Below are 18,238 nucleotides of genomic sequence, written 5' to 3' on the forward strand. Positions count from 1 at the left end.
ATCCCTTTTTTTTTTTTTTTTTTTTTTTTTTTTTGGACAAACATATTGAATGAATGTCTTATACGACCTTATTAATCTTCAGAGACATTTGTAAGACATTTTTTGAGGGACTTGATAATATTTTTTTAAAAAGATGCACCGAATTAAAACTGATACAATATGGGTTTTAGGAGTTTATATATCTATTTTCACGTCAAGATTTGAAAATTATATTATTATGTTCAAATATAGAAACAATATGTCTGATGTGTCTATATATTCTTATGTATATGATCATCACTCGTATGTATACGTCAAGATTAATTAAAGAGAAGCCTTTAACGATTGGTGTAAACGCCATTGGAGCTTTGATCATGTTTTCAACTTTGGACCGGACATGCAATGTGTTATTGCGTGAAGGCTCAAAATCGTCTCCATCTTCAATGATGTCAGATCCTAAGCTAACTGCTGATTCGAAGCATAACCTGAATCTTTTATGCAATAGGATTGAAAGAGTGAAACAGAGCATTTAGAAATCATTATAGAAGAGAGAGCGTTATACGTATAAGCGTTTACATGATACATTGCAAGTTAAAAAAAAAGTTATCAACGACTATATAAATAAAACATCACTCAAGAAGACTTTGACTTAGAGTCAACGTCAACTAAACCGAAGATTGTGTATAATACAACAACGTCCACGAATTTAGTAAGCAAAAGAACACGGCACGAGAAGCCGTAAATGACGAGATTACCCTTTATCACCGCCGTCGTCGTCGTCGTCTTCCTACTCTCTGGTGCTACTCTGACGGTAGCGGAGATTAAGTCTTTCACTATCTCCGATGACTCACGGCCGGTCATTTTCTTCGAGAAATTCGGGTTTACCCAGACCGGTCATGTAACCGTATCGGTTAGCTCTGTTTCAGTATCTTCTCCGAGTACAACCGAGTCATCGAAATTAGGGTTCTTCGTCCTAACGGAAGAATCGCTTCTCCAGGTACTCCTCGAGATGGAGCGAAACCCTAGATTCTGCATCCTCGATTCCAACTACATCCTCCATCTCTTCACCTTCCGCAACCGGTCTCAGTTCGATCATTCCTATTCGATAACGTCCTCGGGCGAGTACTCTATCTTCTTCGCAAGTTGCGTACCGGACACTACAGTTTCGATGAAGATCAAAATGGAGATGTACAATCTTGATCCGAACGGGTCAAAGATTTACTTACCACCCGGTTTGACTCAGTTACCCGGTTTGTATCTCTTCTTCTCCCTTTGCTACTTGACTTTCTTTGGTCTCTGGCTCTGTTTCTGGTACAACAATACTCAAAGTATCCACCTTTTTATGGCTGCTCTGCTTCTAGTGAAATCTTTGACTCTGCTCTGTACTGCTGTGTATAAACACTACGTGAACGTCACAGGCACAGCTCATGGCTGGAACATTACTTTTTATGTTTTCCAATTCGTCAGTGTCGTTTTGCTCTTCACGGTGATTGTTCTAATCGGAAGCGGTTGGTCTTTCTTGCAACCGAAGCTACAAGGAAAAGAGAAGAAGCTGTTGATGATCGTTGTTCCGCTTCAGGTTTTAGCCAGCATTGCTTCGATTGTGATTGGAGAAACTGGACCTTTCATCGAGAATTGGGTGACTTGGAACCAATTCTTCTTGCTTGCTGATACAACTAGCTGTTTGGCGATTGTATTCGCAATGGTTAGGTCGATGTGTTGTCTAAGAGAGACATCGAAGAAACCCGAAGGGAAAGCGGTTAAGAGATTCTACGTTTTGGTAATTGTGTATTTGTTCTTCACGAGAATTGTGGTGCTTGCTTTAAAGATTACAGTAGACTATAAGTACGAGTGGGTGAGCAATGCAGCTGAGGAAATTGCAAGTCTTGCGTTTTGTAGTTTGATGTTTTATATGTTTAGGCCAATGGAGATGAATGAGTGTCTTGATAGTGATGGTGAAGAAGAAACTGCCGAGCTTTCCCTCAAGGAACAAGAGTTTGGGCTCTGATGAAACAATCTGTTTCTTGCTATATAAATGTGTGTTTTAAGTTGTAAACGTGTAATAAGGAGTGTAGTATTCAGCTTAAGGCCTTAATTAAGCCTTTTTGTTAGTAAAGAAATCCAGTAGATCATGTGGAAGTGTGGAACTTAATCTGTGATATTCGTAATTTTCTGTTGAATATATACATGAAACTTTGGATTGACAATTTCCTTTGTATTTTATGGTCATTTATATAATGGACACAAAAAAGGCAACACACATCATATATAGTTCCGGAAGTATATTGTCACTTGTGTAAACCTAAAGTGGTCTAGGATTTTAGAGTACGTGGAAATTTATGAAATGATTACAATGATTACGTTTGTAATCAAATCGTAAATTAACAAAGAAGAAAGGGTTGAATAATAATAATAAGGCCGACATATTGTCTTGTTGATGAGTCTTGCAGCTTAAGCGTCAGAATTAAAGCATGCCTTGTTTGGTGTATGCCAATTTTTATATATTTATTGTTTTTAATCTTTTTATTGTTTCATTATATCCAAGAATTGTTTTTGCTTACTATCTCTGCTTCATCCGACAATTTATCCGGAAATTAGTAATCGGGAGTTTGAATTAATATTTCTTACGTTAGCAAGTGACATATGGTTGTTCCACGTCTTGCTTGATAAAATTAACAACTTTATTTATTAACTCAATCGGTAAAATGAACGAAATATATTGAGGTTTGGATAGTCTACACGTATAAATATTGTAGAGGAAAATGTCGTGACGCAAGAGAAAGTGAACTATATTGTATTATCATCTTTTGTGGTCGTGATTATGTGTGGTTCACTAAGTCCCCACTAATGATAACCAGGAGGCGTGATCTGAATTTTTTTCTTTTGATAACTCTTAATATTGTTCGTTCCACTAAACTATTTTATCATGCGACCATCATCATTAATATATAATTTGTAGATTGTGTAAGCTATATTCTGTAATGCGGGTTGGCGTTGATTTATTGACTCCTCCAATTCTACACATGTCGATGCCAAATTGCCAACTAGTATTATTGGTGAGAAACAAATTTTTATGAATATCTTACCTTATTATCTACAGAGACATTACAAGACTTTTGTTGAGGTACTTTATGAATTTTAAAATAAAGATGCCATTCTATTTATGTTCGTAATAGTATTCGATATTAGAAATACCAAAACTGATACAAATGGTTTTATGAGTTTATCTATTTTTACGTCAAGATTTGACAATATATTATTAATATGTATATATTCTTGACACTCGTATATATGTACGTATATGATCACCACTCTATTAATTCTTTAAAACATTAAAAAAAAAAAGTGTTAAAACAAGATCTGGTTCTGGCTATATGATTCTCCTCCTTTACAAGTGTTGAACAACTTTGTTTTACAACTTTAGTAAATCCATGGGCATCCGATGCTGGTATTTCCCCGCCTACTAGTTTCAATTTACCAGAGATCAAAAGTTTATAGTTGTTCTTGTTTTCCCGTTTACTAAACTGATAACATTTGGGAAAATCATATCAATACTAAAGCAACAATGCACGATGTCACAAGTTAATTAGCTTCCGTGATTTCACTATCCGAAAAATTGTAAACATTTAGTAGCCAAAATATAAAATTTTACTAACATATAACTTAAACCACCGGTGAATTTTTGTATTTTCCAAAATCCTGAACTATTAATAGAGAGAGAGAAAAAAGGAAACAATTAAACTACAAATAAATTCATAGAAACCCATGAAAATTCTGTATATTACAAGTTTAAATACAAACAAAATCAACAAAAAAGGAAGAATTCAACAAATAACTCTTAAAACAAAGAAAGAAAGAAAAAAACTCATATCTGAATATAATAAGTTTGATGCAAAAAAAAAGTAATTAACTTATATAACAACTTAGTTTGGATCAACAACATCTACGGTGGCAGCACAAGACAATAACCTTCGAAAAAACCTGAACATAATAGAACAAGCTTGTTCTTGTCGCTTCTTCCTTCTAACCCTCCTCTTCTCACCACGACGCCGCTTTGTACGCTCGACGTTTACGTCACTTTCCTCCTTACTCTTACGACGAAACGACGCTGTTTCCTTAACTCTCCCTAGACACGACGTGTGCGTCGCCGCCGACGTCATAGCCTTCTCCGATTTATTCTCATCGTCTTCCCTAGAGAAAGTGTAGCTCCGGAGGTACATCTGTCGGCAAGATATGCTATCCACTACACGCGCTTCCGGAACGCCACCTCCACGACGGACGGAGCGAACGAACTCAGCGTCGGACTCGGGCCACTTATATAGATTTACGTAGGAGGCACGTACGGGACGAACAGGCACGCGCGGGTCATGTGCATCGTTGATGCAACTTGAGATACACACCGAGTTCATGCTCAAGTTTTTTTTATTTGTGTGATATTTTTTTCCTCCTCTCGGCCTCGGTGATTATGTAATGCGTATGTCTAATATATATATGGATTTTGGTTTTTTATTGTATTTTAAGGTTTACTAACGTGGAGGAATAAGTGAAGCTTAGATTTGAAGAAAAGATTAGTGGGATATTAAAGTAGAAATGTTGAGAGAGAGAATGATTAAGGAAAGGAGATGTTATTAATTAATTAATAACATTATAGTCCTTTAATTCGGTGATCCAATTGAATTTTTCATCAATACTGAATTAACTACAATATTACTATTAGTACTTGCGATTTGACCGGATAAAGAACGAGATGATGCAATAACAACACACATCTTCATAATTTGCGACTAAACCGGATAAAGAAAGGTTTGCGTTTGAACCGGATACATTTTCACAATTTGCGATTGAACCGGATAAAGAAAGGTTTGCGTCTGAACCGGATGCATCTTTCTTATCTTTAAGAACATTTCTTGATTTTTCTAATTTGCGCCCAAAGAGAAATATGTTTACATCGCTTGCGTTATCGACGGCACCATTGAGCACGGCGATTATCTCTGCTGCTACGAGGCGGTCACAAGTTTCACAGCCTAAATCAACTAAGAAAGCCAAGCCGGAGAATAAGCGGCCAACGACGACGTCAACGAGCGGTTTCTCCTCTGGCAGAACAACGAAGGAATTGACTTGGAAATGCGTAGAAGGATGTGGAGCTTGCTGTAAGCTTGCAAAGGACTTCGCTTTCGCCACCCCTGACGAAATCTTCGACGACCCTGATGATGTCGAGGTTAAATTTTGTTTTTTTTCCACCCACCACTTGTTCGACGAAATTACTCTGTCTGTGTTAATTGTATCAATGTTTTTTTGACGTTTTTAATGCTTAATTCCAGCTGTATCGTAGCATGATCGGAGATGATGGATGGTGCATTAACTACAACAAAGCTACACGCAAATGCTCCATTTATTCTGGTACATTAATCTATTTATTAGCTTATCACTCTGATACATTTGTTTATCAACTGAAACATTTATATGCTATGAACATTTGTAACCAAAATCTCCTTGTCAACGTTCAGATCGTCCATACTTTTGTCGGGTTGAGCCCGAAGTTTTCAAGACACTCTACGGGATTGAAGAAAAAAAATTCAACAAGGAAGCTATCAGGTAACATCAGTACTGATCAAATGTGTATTATCAATCTTGTTTAGGGGATTCAGCTAATTATGAACTTGCTTAACATAACTGGATGATCCTACTACTCCGGGAATAGAACAATTTGGAAGACATAGATGTTAGTATAACACTGTTTAATGTCTTTTTTATGCTGCAGCTGTTGCATTGACACCATTAAGACGATTCATGGTTCTGATTCCAAAGAATTGGATAACTTCAACCGTGCCATCAGAAGTAGTCCGAGCTCGAGTTAAATAGTCTGATGAAATTCAAATGCAGGTACTGATTCAGTTCTTTTATTGGTAACACATACTTTAAAGTTTCATATGCATTTGTGGCTTAGAGTGTATACAATAGCGTTCTCTTTTTGTGATTATTTTGTCTGATTTCTAAAATGTGGGGGAAAGAAGCAAATACCAAAAACCAGATGGCCAAAAAAACTAAGATTTCCTACTGTCAATCCTCTTTCCTAATAGTAGCTGCAAAACTTATGAAACACCAAAAAGTCTCTGTTCAGATAATTGTTTGTGGACGAACCTGCTCAGTACCATATCATATCACAGGTTCAAGTCCAAGTTCATCTTCAGGTTCATCACTTTCCTCAAATAGTTGCATAAACCGAGCTTGATCTCGCTGCTTCTTCATCCTTTGAGCATGCTTGAACGCAAAAACGCCTCCAACCACAACCAGAGTTGCACACAATACCCCTGCTACAATTGCTATAGTGACTGTTATCCCGTTATATCCTTCCTCTTGGGGACTAGAACTTGTTGTTGCTTTAGCAGATACTACACACATCATTGCATTCAGTTCATATATGTAAAATTACTTGTGATCAATCCTATCTGTTCGTTTCTTTTGACAGGTAACATAAATGCGGAAATTAGTTTTCACTAACCGGAGTCGACCTGGGCGCAACCGTGGCAGACAAAAGTAGCATTAATCTCCTTTTCTTTAAAATGCATATAGATTTGGCTAGCAGAGAAATCAGAGGGACAAAGTTCCCATTCATCGAACTCTTTGTCTGAAACAAGGCTGCCTTGCTCGTAGACTCCGCATCGCTTACACTTTTCGCCACCAATTTCAGTCATAGGCTGTTGTAATAAGAAACATGTATGTTTCACAATCATATGATTATTGTTTAAAAGATAGATGGTTGTAAAAGAGATTAGGGGCGAGCCTGCCATGATTCTTGACCGCGGAAAGTGTACAAGACACCGGTTTTGATAACATCTGGAAGTACAGTTTTGTTTTCTCCTTTGCATTGAAAGTAGACAGTGTGTTTGAGTTTGAACCAGTCGTGCTTTGTGAATATCTCGATAGAGTTGAGTGTGATAAATTGCGAGTCCACAAGTCCTGAAATTTTAAAGATAACCAATATATATGTTTCTATTTAGATGAGTAACAATAAGTCGATATGTCCGAGTGGTTAAGGAGATTGACTCGAAATCAATTGGGCTATGCCCGCGCAGGTTCGAATCCTGCTGTCGACGATTTTTTTTTTTCTTTATTTACGGGAAATTCCCGGTTAGATTAAATTGCAAAGACAAGAACCCCGGTTAGATTAAATTGCAAAGACAAGAACCCCGGTTAGATTAAATTGCAAAGACAAGAACCCCGGTTAGATGAAATTGCAAAGACAATAACCCTTTTTTTTTTTTGTCTAATTGAGGACGTTTTCTATTCCTCATGCAAAATCTACACAATCGATCTATGAAAACAAAAACAAAAAACATTATCAAAAAGATCGATTTTTCTTGAGCGGAGAAAACGTTTGGGTTAACCAAAATCCAAAAGAAGCTGTTTTGTGTTCCTGGCAATCCTGACTAGAAGTGTAGATTTGTTACCTGGAATACACATGTGGATGATGATGTACCAGAAAAGAAGATTTCTCCCGATCAGTGGATTCCTAATCGTCATTTCTTAATTTATGTTTTGGATTCTTTTTTTTTTCTTCTATCCTTTTGGTTATTTTTCTTGTCATGGAATGATGAAACAGAGGAAGACGAAGAAAGCTTGAGAGAAAAAAGAGGGAACAACAATAGACAATAGAGATTCACGTGCGTCTCTCACGCGCAACGTTCGTATAAACAAATAATACACCAAGTTATATCAAATTTGTAACGTTCATAGCAAATTTGTAACGTTCGTATAAACAAATAATATATATACCAAGTTATATATTGCATTGAAACATCTTAAAAGCCCGCAAAGTACTCCTTTTATTTTTTCAGAGTTGTATAAGATTTTTTGTCAGTTTCATTAATCAAAACGAACAAAGTCAGCGCTTATATTTTGTTTTGTTTTATGTAATGGCCGTTTATTATATAACAAACTAAGAAAACAAACCAAAGAAACAAACTGAAAACGAACAGACGAAGAGACACAACCTGTCAAAGCTTGTCAGAAAATGGCAAATCAACTAACTGAATTATGAATGTTTTCAAAAGTAAACACAAATCCACAGAAACAAAAGACTTCTGGGAATGAGAAACACGAAGACGACGACTACTTCTACTCTACCACGAAGAGAGATGTCGTCGTCGTCGTCGTCGTCTTCGTTGTTACATCATTGTCTCTCCATCTCCTCTCTTCTCCTCCTTTTTCTAATCCCGTCCGTCGTCGGAACTTTCTTTCCGGGCAATAAAGCCGCCTTCGAACGTGTGACATACAGAGGAAAGAAGGTTTCGCAATCGGCCAAGTTCTTACTCGCCCACAACGCAGCACGTGAAGCTTCAGGCGTGTCGAGTCTCACATGGGATAAAGGCTTAACCCGTTTCGCTTCTAATTGGGCCAAACTACGTAAAGCGGATTGCAAAATGACACATTCAGGTGGGCCTCACGGAGAGAACATATTCTGGTACCGAAATAATGAGAACTGGTCGCCGAACAGAGTTGTTACTAAATGGATGATGGAAAGTGTGAACTACGATCGGACGACTAATACGTGTAAGCCTGGCGAAATGTGCGGTCATTATACGCAGATCATTTGGCGTACAACCACAGCCGTTGGATGCGTACGTGAGAAGTGCGATAACGACCTTGGATTCTTAGTGATTTGCGAGTATTCGCCTTCCGGGAATTACGAAGGCGAAAGCCCTTTTGATATGCCTAAATAAACATTGAGAATTTATTTATACACTTTTTTTCCCCCTTACTAATAATGGTCAAGTTTTGTTTGTTTTCTTTAATCTTCTTTCTAATAATGTATATTGACCGTGTTGATGATGTTCAAAGTTATGGGCTTTGACCTGTTATATGGGCTTTTTTAAAAAGTATGTGAAACGTTGTCGTTTGGTGTTCACTGTGTTTGTTTTCGTCATCGTCGTTACTGAGAGAGTCTCTCGATCTCTGTAGAGAAAAACCCTAAACATTTTTTTTGTTCCGGTGAAGAAATGAGTATCATTCGTAGCGCGATCAGATCGAGTTTGTGTCTCCGGCAATCGGATCATGTAATTAGCCGTAGCTCTCTTCTGTTTCTTCAGGATTCGAGGAAATGCTTATCTACCGCCACGGAGACGGAGCAGCCTCCTTCCTCTCCGTTACCACCACCGCCTCCGGGAGTTTCTCCGGGAGAAGGTTCTCTTTTTTTCCCTTTCATGTCTCTATTGTTTCTTTCAGAGCATTTCTCCAATTTTTGAGGGTTTTGATTTGCTTGGAGTGAGTATATCTGAAGCTATTGATATTGAAAATGTTTGGTTTCTGAGTTTAACCGCAGATTCTATTGTTGAAATTACTGTTCAAAATGGGAAAATTTTGTTTATTTTGATTGATATAGAGGTAGAGAGCGTAGAAGGACTCTGAATTGTTATGGTTTTGGGACTTTAGCTCAATATTGATCGTGTTTTTTTTTTTGTTCTTTTCAGGGAGGTTTTATGGGAAATTTTCAGGCTTTTCAAAACATTCTCTGAGGAGTGATATAATGAACGTACTCGAGGGATGCAATGTGACACCAGATGATCTCAAATTCAACTATCCGCGTGGTGGGAACTTAACCCCTGCGGCAGTGTAAGTTGTTAAGCTTTATTTGCATTGTTGTTACAAGTTTTATTATTGGAAGCAGGAAATTTCAATTCCAAACTAACGCATTTCAATCCTTCTTCATTCTCGATGATGTTTGTATATCAGTTTTGTCCAGTTCCCTTCACTTTCAGCATATGATAGAGCACTTCGGAATATCGCAAGGAAAGGAAAGCTCTATAGATTAGAAAGGGTAATTCCTCTACAAGTTATATAGACTTCGTTTTTGTTAGATGACTATTTTAATCCGGAGTTGATTCCTTTGTCTATGATTAGGCTGCTCGTTCTCAGTGGGATCCAATTGTTCCTTTTGAGGGGAAAGTGGTAAGCCTATATATTTTCTGTCATAACTACTTTGTTTATCGAGCTCTTGTTCTCTCAGTCGACTGTGATTCGTATCAATTAGTGTTTGATGAGATTTTATATTGTTTACTGTTTAGGTTGCACTACATGGGCTTCCGGTGAATGCTATAACCGATGACATAGATAAGTTCTTATCTGGCTGTCTCTATTATCCTGGATCCATCCAGTTCCTCACAATGTGAGTAATTATTGGTTTACTAATTCTTATTTTTTGGCCTTTACTCTTTCCGCATTTGATTAGCCGTTAGTTCCACTAGTAGTCTTGCAAATCCAGTGCTCTTCTGTTTGATTAATCAGTTACAATGATTTTTCTCTACTTTTGGATTTAATCATATTACTCTCACTAGAATAAGCAATATATATCTATCTTAATAGTACAAATGTAAAATCCGAGAATTATAAGAGGAGTGATAAAACCCACTCTGGACTGTCATAATGTTTTGTTTTCTTGACTAGGCATGTGACATTTTGTCATCTTGTTTGACACAATATATCTACAGATCTTTGTGCTCTTTGGTCGTGCTGTGTAGTAATTTCTTGATTACTGATAAAATAAGGACATGAAACTATTTTAATGCCTTTCTTTTACCCTGCAGTCAAGGACTTGGAACTTCAAAGAGGGTGGCGTTGGTGCGTTTCACATCTCAGACCCAGGCAATGAATGCATACATTACAAAGAACAGGAACTTCCTTCTTAACGAACGAATCACATTGCAAGTTCTGCAGTAATTTCTTAGTTCCCATTCCATTCTGGTGGTGTAATACAATGGTAAGAGATCCAAAGCGCATTTTTCTTTGTATCTTTACTGTTTGGATGTTCTAGGTCGATTTGATTATCAAAATTATCTATCTGCAAACTTCATGATGCTAGAAAAACTATTGTTGTCTCTCTTCCCTGGCTCTGTTTGAAGATTATGAATAACAAATACATGTCTTAGCAAAAGCAGAACGTCTCAGATAAGCAGATGTTACATTGTTAAACTATGTGATCTTTTTTCTCTCTTGTGTTTTGACTAAAGCTGTTATCTTTGGATGCCCATGTGGTGAAGTGATCCGTCTTGCTTTTAGAAAGTGAATGACTTTGTACTATAAGGGTTTTGTGGGGGCACATTCTCACTAGTGCAATACAAATCGAGCACAGTAGAATAATATAATGAAGTTTTTAATTGTTCACTTGCTTTTCTTTAGTGGGTCATCTTTACTTGTCATTGAAGCATCTTGCTATCATATCTTCTCAGTTCTCACGGTAACCAATCTTTCTTCATGAGTCCCACTGGTTGCGTAGAAGATTTGATGCATTATTAAATTTGTAGATTTTATGATTAGGGAAACTGTACATCCTTATGCTTATAATTAAGATGTTCTTCACTTCGGTACTAGTGAGATCCAATAAACTCAATGGCCAAACCCCTGTAGTAGGATTTTCACTGATTTATGGATCAATCTAATTGGTAAGCTTATTTTTGTTATGGTGGTAAGTTTTTCTTTGGAGTGAGGGCTAATTATGCCAAAACAGCCATTGTAGACTTTTCATTTTTGATGTCCTCCAAAATCTTGTTTAGGGATTTGGGAGACATGAGAGTTTGTGAAAAGTATAGACAACACACCGGGACAAATGCATAGAGACTAGAGTTATAGAATGGTGTGGTCATCTGAATTATTAATCTTTTCAACACTGTTTCTTGAAGACAACAGTTGAAAAGATAGGAGAAGCAATGGATTTAGCCAACCCTTTTGTTCTTGATATAGTTTTGACTTTTGATCATCTTCCTCTTGTTTTGTGGCTTTTGTTTGGTCATATACACCAACCAATAAGAGAAGATCTCTTTGTCCTAAACAACAACATGAGTTCGGTAAATAATCTTATCTAAATATTTGGTATGAATTGATGGGGTTTATGGGGGATTTCAGTTGTGAAAGTAGACAAATTCCATATGGACAAGTAGATTTATATAAACGAGCCGATCCAAATTCTTACTATATACTCCACAGACTCTTGTCTGGTCCCACTCACTAGCTTCACATGATCAAACTCTTGATCAACTTTGGTAAATGTAACTAAAATTATAGTTGGTTACACTGTGTAGTCAAAAATTTGGTTTAGACTGTGGAGTTAGTAACATTAGCAAAAAGGTATAGTTTTCTAAATTTCTACGCATAGCCTTCCAAATAAATTCTTCGAATTTCCTATTTTCAAGATTTAGTTAGAAGTGAAATGAAACACTTTTTAATTCCATAAAGTTTGCAAGCTAATTATGTCTGTCACCAACAGTGGCAAAAGTGTTGTTAAACTTTTTTGCCAACTCTTCTCCATTCATTGCTTCTACACCCTTTATTCTCCAACATATTTACATATCAATTAAATCAAAACCCAAACAAGCAAAGCCGACAACAATCTCTTTTGTACCACACCCTATTTGTTTTTTCCTTAATAGAAAAATCACTCTATTTTATTATTACTTTCACCAAACTCCTAATGACTTAATACATGTTATATAAGCAAAAGATTCATCAAAAAAAAAGGTGAAAGTGTCAAAGAGAAGCGAGAAAACGAAGCACACAAGATCCGATATGGAAGAAGAAAACACCACGATCATCATGGCGTCACTCTCTACTCTATCTCCTTCACATCTCACAAATCTAACTCACTCCATCCTCTCAATCTCTCACCACCATCGCCGCCGCCTTGCCGCCGTCCTGTCCTCTCCGACCCTTTTCTCCCTCACTCTCCGCCACCTCCTCTCTCTATCTCTGCCAGACAAAACCCACCTCATCGCCAACCATCTCCTCTCACTCCTCAACCCTCTTCTCATCAACCGTAAACACCAATCTCTCACCTCTTACGCCACCAACATGAAGCTCAGGGACCTCGACGCTGTAGTCCTCCTCCTCTTTCTCTGCGAAACCCACCAGCTTGATCCAGATGTTCTAGAAGCTTCCGCAGATAATTGGCGGGAAATCCTCGGCAACATGTGCTCCGATACCATGCTAAGTAATAACTCCGGTCTCTGGACTTGCGATGCCGGAATCTTGATGCCGTACATAGAAACCCTAGTAAGATGCAAAAGATTCGTGGACATAATGGGAGGCTACAACCACCTTCGCCGGGGAGATCAGAAACAAGGATACGAAGTTCCAGCAGCTAGAGCTGCAGTGGTTGCGTTACGTGCGGTTGAGGTATTCAAAGGCGCAGGAGAAGAAGTAGAATGCGTGATATGCAAGGAAGAGATGAGCGAAGGGAGAGATGTCTGCGAAATGCCATGTCAGCATTCGTTTCACTGGAAGTGTATATTGCCATGGCTAAGCAAGAAGAACACGTGTCCTTCCTGTAGGTTTCAGCTCCCCACCGACGATGTCTTCTCTGAGATCCAACGGTTATGGGAGATCCTCGTCAAGACTAGCGACTTACACGTGGCGTGATCGCGACTCGCGGTGATTGACACATGTGTAAAAGAAGAAGCGTGTACATCGTTCGTTATCTAATAATAGTAAAGATATCTAATAAATAGTATGAGTGCTGTTGAGTGTTTGGACCGTTTTGATATAATTATAGAACTCATGAGGACTTTCGTTTCTTTTTTTTTTTTTTTTAATTTTTAGCTGTTTTGTTACTAAATAAGTTCGTTCATGTATACTAACGCGAATAGGGATTTGTTGTAATAGAAATGAAATTAACAGATAAAAGAAAACCAATTTTATTTGCTTCATGTAATAGCTATTTTGTTGTCTTTTTATTTCCTGCGCCAATTAAACAATTGATATAATAAAATAACGAAATACTAATATCTATTAGTCTATTATATATAGCCGTCAATTAAGTTTTTAAATTTGATCGACCAATTATAAATAGAGTTGATCAAGATGTCATGTGCAACTATTCTATCGTGAAAATTCAGGAATACAAAAATAAGAAAGATAAATATTCTAATATTAAAATTTGTAGTGAATTATTGGTTTTTTTTTTTTTTTTTTTACGCAAAGTGAATTATTGTTAACAACATAAATGTAATAAATAATTTTAAACACAAAAACCATCGATAAAACTCTAAAACTTAACAACAAATCATCATTGATGTAATCCTCTAGTCTGGTTCAATTACTCGAGAAACAACTTGAATAAGCCGCCTATGAGCCATAACTTTGTCCAAGAGATGCACATGTTTAGGGTGGCAGAGAGTTTATTTGTTGATCAAGAGAGCAACAAAACGTTAAAGGGGAAGCAATTCTTGGCTCTCTTTTTTTTTGTTCTCGTCCTGTAACTCCCAACCTGATGGTTGACATGCTCCTCCTTCTTCTACAGCCGAACCAACGCACCTCTTGAGAATTGCTGAACGGTTGATAACAAAATCCATAGCTTTCTTATCCTTGCGATTGCGATCATGATAGCTTTCTGACCTTTTTAGCGTTGTTCATAGCTTTATCATAAAACATGGCTGAACCACAATTATCCCCCAAAACCAGAAAAAATCATCGAGCCTTTGCCATAAAGAGAGGTCTTACGAGCAGCCAACTTTTCTTCATAACAAAGAGTCGGTCAAAATCCTAAAAGGAACTAATGGGCCTATATATATTCGAGCTTTCTACATTTAGGCCTTTTATTTCGTGGGCCAATTATCCGACTTGATATAATAAAATAACGAAATAATATCTATTATATATAGCCGTCAATGAAGTATTTAAATTTGATCGACCAATAGAGTTATCAAAATGTCTAGTGCAACTATTCTATCGTGAAAAGTCAGGAATACAAAAAAATTAGAAAGATAAATATTCTAATATTAAAATTTGAAGTGAATTATTGTTTTAATTTTTAATTTTACGCCAAGTGAATTATTGTTAACAAACAGGAACGTAATAAATAATTTTAAACACAAAAAAACCATCGATAAAACTCTAAAACTTAACTTAGGTTATTAAAAAAACCCTACCATGTATAGTCCATAGAAGGTTTTTTGGGATCAAGAGAAATTTCTTCGATGAGAACCACCTAAAAGGCTAAAAAGTATCTTAGTTGCACGTATAAAGTGTGTCCGTCGAAGTGAAAGATAAGCCGTTCCTGGTGAGCAGATCAAATTGTCGAAGTAACTATTTAGGTTCTTTGTATATTTTCTCAATGGTTTGATGATTTCTTTGTCTTGTTTTTTGAATTTGTGTAGTTAGAAGAAACATAATTTCAATGTTATCGTGGTCTAATTCGCAATTCGACAGATCTTAATTTACTCAAGGTAGATATTATACACACACACATATATATATATACATGCATACTGCAATTTTTTATGATAAAGATTCTAATATTTTTTAAAAAATTGCAGAAAACGATGATGATTGATAATATATAAGTTACATTGCAAGCTAGCTAAGATGAGATGTCTAATAAAAAGTACAAAATTGAAGTGATAATAGTACGTTCGGATACAATTGCAACTAGCTAGATAACAAAACAAGGAAAATCTAATATTTTATAAATTTTAAGTTAATTGTAATGTGACGAGATGATACAGTACGACGACAATACGAAGAACACTAGTTACTAGATAGATAGTGTTGTGATAATATGTCAAGGTTTGGTTCGACCAGACAATATGGGACCTTCACGATGTCTGTCTCATGTTTCCTGCATGCCATGCATTCTATTTACTCTCTTCTTCTCTACGTGCCCACGTCTCCACTTTATTTCATTTTCTTATTTATCATCTGTCAAACAAACTTAAACAAAAGGTTAGTATATGTAGACATATACTTAGTTAGCTAGCGTTTAAGATTCTTTTTATAAAGGTGTAGGTTCAGTTTACTTGTAAACCTAGGCTTATCGAAAGATGAGATGTACTTAAATGCTCGTTTATATTGTACTCCAAATTATATAGAGATAACATCAGAAAGGTTTTCAAAATCAGAGACAGTCTCGATTTGGGTGCATTCAATTTCTTATTAACTGATGATTTCAATATAAAACCAAATTATTCTTAATTTAATTGATATACTTGTGATTCTTTTTTGTTTCTAATAACGATTTTGTCTTATGTAGTTTACTCGATGCATGCGATGAAACTTTGTAGAGTTACATATCCATAGATGTCGCTAAAATTGAAGTAACAACATAATCTGTCACTTTGAGCTATGGTATTTACTAATATTCGCTTATTCATTCACTGATATTCAATTGTTTTGGCTAGAAATGGATATAAAATCAAGTTTTATACATACAAAATAGTAATACGTTACTGTATGCGAACTTTACAAGAAGTTTATACCATTTTTATTCATAAAAAACGAAGAGAATTATGTATTAATTCATGAACGTGAAGTAATATATATTTTGGTCCTTTAAACTAGGTTTTGTGGATATATAGTTCATTTCGATTTAGTTTGCTATTGTTGTTTCTCTATATATCAAAAATCAAGTCAACCGGAAACATTATGAGTAGAGATTATATAGTGTGTAATACCTACTGTTGTACCTACGATCTGCCATCTCGAGCAATAGGCGAGTGGGCCTAGGCCAGGTTCGTCTACTGGGCCAAGAGCGAATTAGTGATCGGCCCATCAGCCCCGGAGAAAGGAAGAGAGTGCGGAGATGCTTCGTGCTGGTCAGTTCGCAGCTCGGTCCCGGTCAAAGATTCCCGCATTCAAGATGATTAATTAGACCGCGCAAATCGCGTCCTATTAATGGTGCATTAATTTAGTAATAAATTGGTCGGTATAAATATGTAAGGGGAGTGTCAGTTGTAAGGGATCAAATATTTTTTCCAGCAATAGCAATACAAGTTCAAATTCTCAAATTCTCTCAATTCAGTTCGGAACTGTTTTACGGCGATAAGCTCCTCCACAATTTAAATCACTTCGGAAGGAGAAGCTCATTCTCAGTTCTAACACCTACTTGCACATTCTACCTTGATAAATAAAACATTTGAATTACAATATAACATTATACTAAACTTGAAAGTTATTAAAGAGAAGTAGGTTAATGTCTTAATGAATGTTGAATAAAACAAAGAATAAGCTAAAATATTAAACAATACAATAGAAAACAAAGCTAAGTTTGAAGTAAAAGAAGCTAAAGAGATAGACTGACATCCATGCTCCCTCAACCAAAAGACAAAACACAGTGCATCAATGGCCCAGCTGTCACCACAACTCCTTTCTTATTTTTATACTATATGGGAACTTGTTTTATTTTCTATTTTATAGTACGTTCTTCTTTCTTCTTAATTTCTTTAATCAAAACGAGACTGAAGTTGTTCAATTTTCGTAATAAAGATAAGAAATTAATCAAGGATAGGAAGCACATGAAAATACACTGTACTGTGATGGTGCATTCAAGGACCCTTCAATACGTTCGAAGGCCACATGTGTTTCTCACAAAATGGTTCAATATTTAATCGGTCCATATATGAAAGTTATTTGATATGCTAGGGGAAAATGTACCTGGACCATTCTTTCTATCTGTATTAGACCTATCTACACGTGATTTTCTTACTCTTTTGATTTGACTTTAGATCTATAGCATCAAAATTTTAACCAAATTATGCGTCAAGTCACACGATCTAGCCGACACCCTTTGATGATATTGGCCTTGTCGAACTAGTGGAACCGTCATATGCTTAATCAAACATGAGCAATGAATGAACCCCTTTGTCAGGATTGATAAGCAAGTGGAACTGAATCCCCAATATCAACATCTCAATGGGTTAAACCTAAAACCTCTTTTGTATTGAGTTGTGGAACGTAAATCATCGTGCATGTTCTTGTTCAAAGATCGGATTAGGGAACCTTATCATTAAGAAAAAAAAAAAACAAGTGGACGTTTATTGCTCACTTGTTGAATTCTGAATTTCGAAGCACAACAAAAAGGTATAGATGACAAAAATCGAAAACTCAATCTAACTTCGACATATGCATTAAGATAATATAGAAATTTGAACATCTCGTTGATGTAATTGGTCCGTCCATCAACACACGACAGTGGTTCTCTCCACCGTAACGAAAATTCAATCTAACTTCGACATATGAAACTAGACAATCGAACACCTCGTTATAATGTAATTGGTCTATCAACACACGACAGTGGTTCTCTGTACCGTAACATCAAATCTGTGGATCCTTATGAACAGAAAAAAACGATGAAGGGACAGGGGAAGGCCAACGAGGGTCATGCAAAATGGAACTTAGGAAAAGGACCAAAAAGATCCATCCTCTTTGGAAATTCATTTCAATCCCATAATCCATGATATGAATTTCGATCTGAATCTCACAACAAGTAAGAGATCAG

At 36.5% G+C, this 18,238-nt stretch overlaps 6 protein-coding genes, 1 long non-coding RNA gene and 1 other non-coding gene across 9 annotated transcripts in view; 6 read left to right on the forward strand and 2 right to left on the reverse strand.

Moving 5' to 3' along the window:
• Positions 663–2,186, forward strand: LOC104768436 (protein GPR107). Of its 2 annotated transcripts, XM_010492426.2 has the most exons (2): positions 663–1,229; positions 1,341–2,186. In XM_010492426.2, the coding sequence occupies exons 1-2, from the start codon at positions 722–724 to the stop codon at positions 1,985–1,987; spliced, it is 1,155 nt and encodes a 384-aa protein (XP_010490728.1). In that variant the 5' UTR covers positions 663–721; the 3' UTR covers positions 1,988–2,186. The 2 variants fall into 2 exon arrangements, with proteins under 2 accessions (XP_010490728.1, XP_010490727.1); XM_010492425.1 differs by having other exon boundaries at positions 663–2,186.
• LOC104768437 lies at positions 3,709–4,501 on the reverse strand. The gene has a single exon (XM_010492428.1). The coding sequence runs from the start codon at positions 4,386–4,388 to the stop codon at positions 3,903–3,905; it is 486 nt and encodes a 161-aa protein (XP_010490730.1). The 5' UTR covers positions 4,389–4,501; the 3' UTR covers positions 3,709–3,902.
• LOC104768439 lies at positions 4,885–6,840 on the forward strand. Its single transcript, XM_010492430.2, has 5 exons — positions 4,885–5,197; positions 5,301–5,379; positions 5,487–5,574; positions 5,741–5,862; positions 6,449–6,840. The coding sequence occupies exons 1-4, from the start codon at positions 4,919–4,921 to the stop codon at positions 5,835–5,837; spliced, it is 543 nt and encodes a 180-aa protein (XP_010490732.1). The 5' UTR covers positions 4,885–4,918; the 3' UTR covers positions 5,838–5,862; positions 6,449–6,840.
• TRNAS-CGA lies at positions 6,995–7,076 on the forward strand. The gene has a single exon. It is a non-coding gene; the product is annotated as a tRNA-Ser (tRNA).
• LOC104768440 (pathogenesis-related protein PRB1-3) lies at positions 8,054–8,744 on the forward strand. Its single transcript, XM_010492431.2, is given in 1 exon segment — positions 8,054–8,744. A coding segment is annotated over 1 exon segment (675 nt). The 5' UTR covers positions 8,054–8,069.
• Positions 8,876–10,969, forward strand: LOC104768441. Its single transcript, XM_010492432.2, has 6 exons — positions 8,876–9,162; positions 9,450–9,591; positions 9,712–9,796; positions 9,880–9,927; positions 10,044–10,144; positions 10,563–10,969. Exons 1-6 carry the CDS (start codon positions 8,979–8,981, stop codon positions 10,693–10,695), a joined length of 693 nt encoding a protein of 230 aa, XP_010490734.1. The 5' UTR covers positions 8,876–8,978; the 3' UTR covers positions 10,696–10,969.
• On the forward strand, positions 12,268–13,678 carry LOC104768442 (E3 ubiquitin-protein ligase SGR9, amyloplastic). Its single transcript, XM_010492433.2, has one exon. The coding sequence runs from the start codon at positions 12,538–12,540 to the stop codon at positions 13,384–13,386; it is 849 nt and encodes a 282-aa protein (XP_010490735.1). The 5' UTR covers positions 12,268–12,537; the 3' UTR covers positions 13,387–13,678.
• LOC104768445 overlaps positions 17,845–18,238 on the reverse strand; it is a 7,759-nt gene continuing 7,365 nt past the window's right edge. Inside the window, exon 2 of the long non-coding RNA XR_002037058.1 lies at positions 17,845–18,210. This is a non-coding gene — a long non-coding RNA (uncharacterized LOC104768445). The remainder of the gene's footprint in view (positions 18,211–18,238) is intronic.

Source organism: Camelina sativa, chromosome 20 (genome assembly GCF_000633955.1).
Source record: "Camelina sativa cultivar DH55 chromosome 20, Cs, whole genome shotgun sequence".
Taxonomy (NCBI): Eukaryota; Viridiplantae; Streptophyta; class Magnoliopsida; order Brassicales; family Brassicaceae; genus Camelina; species Camelina sativa.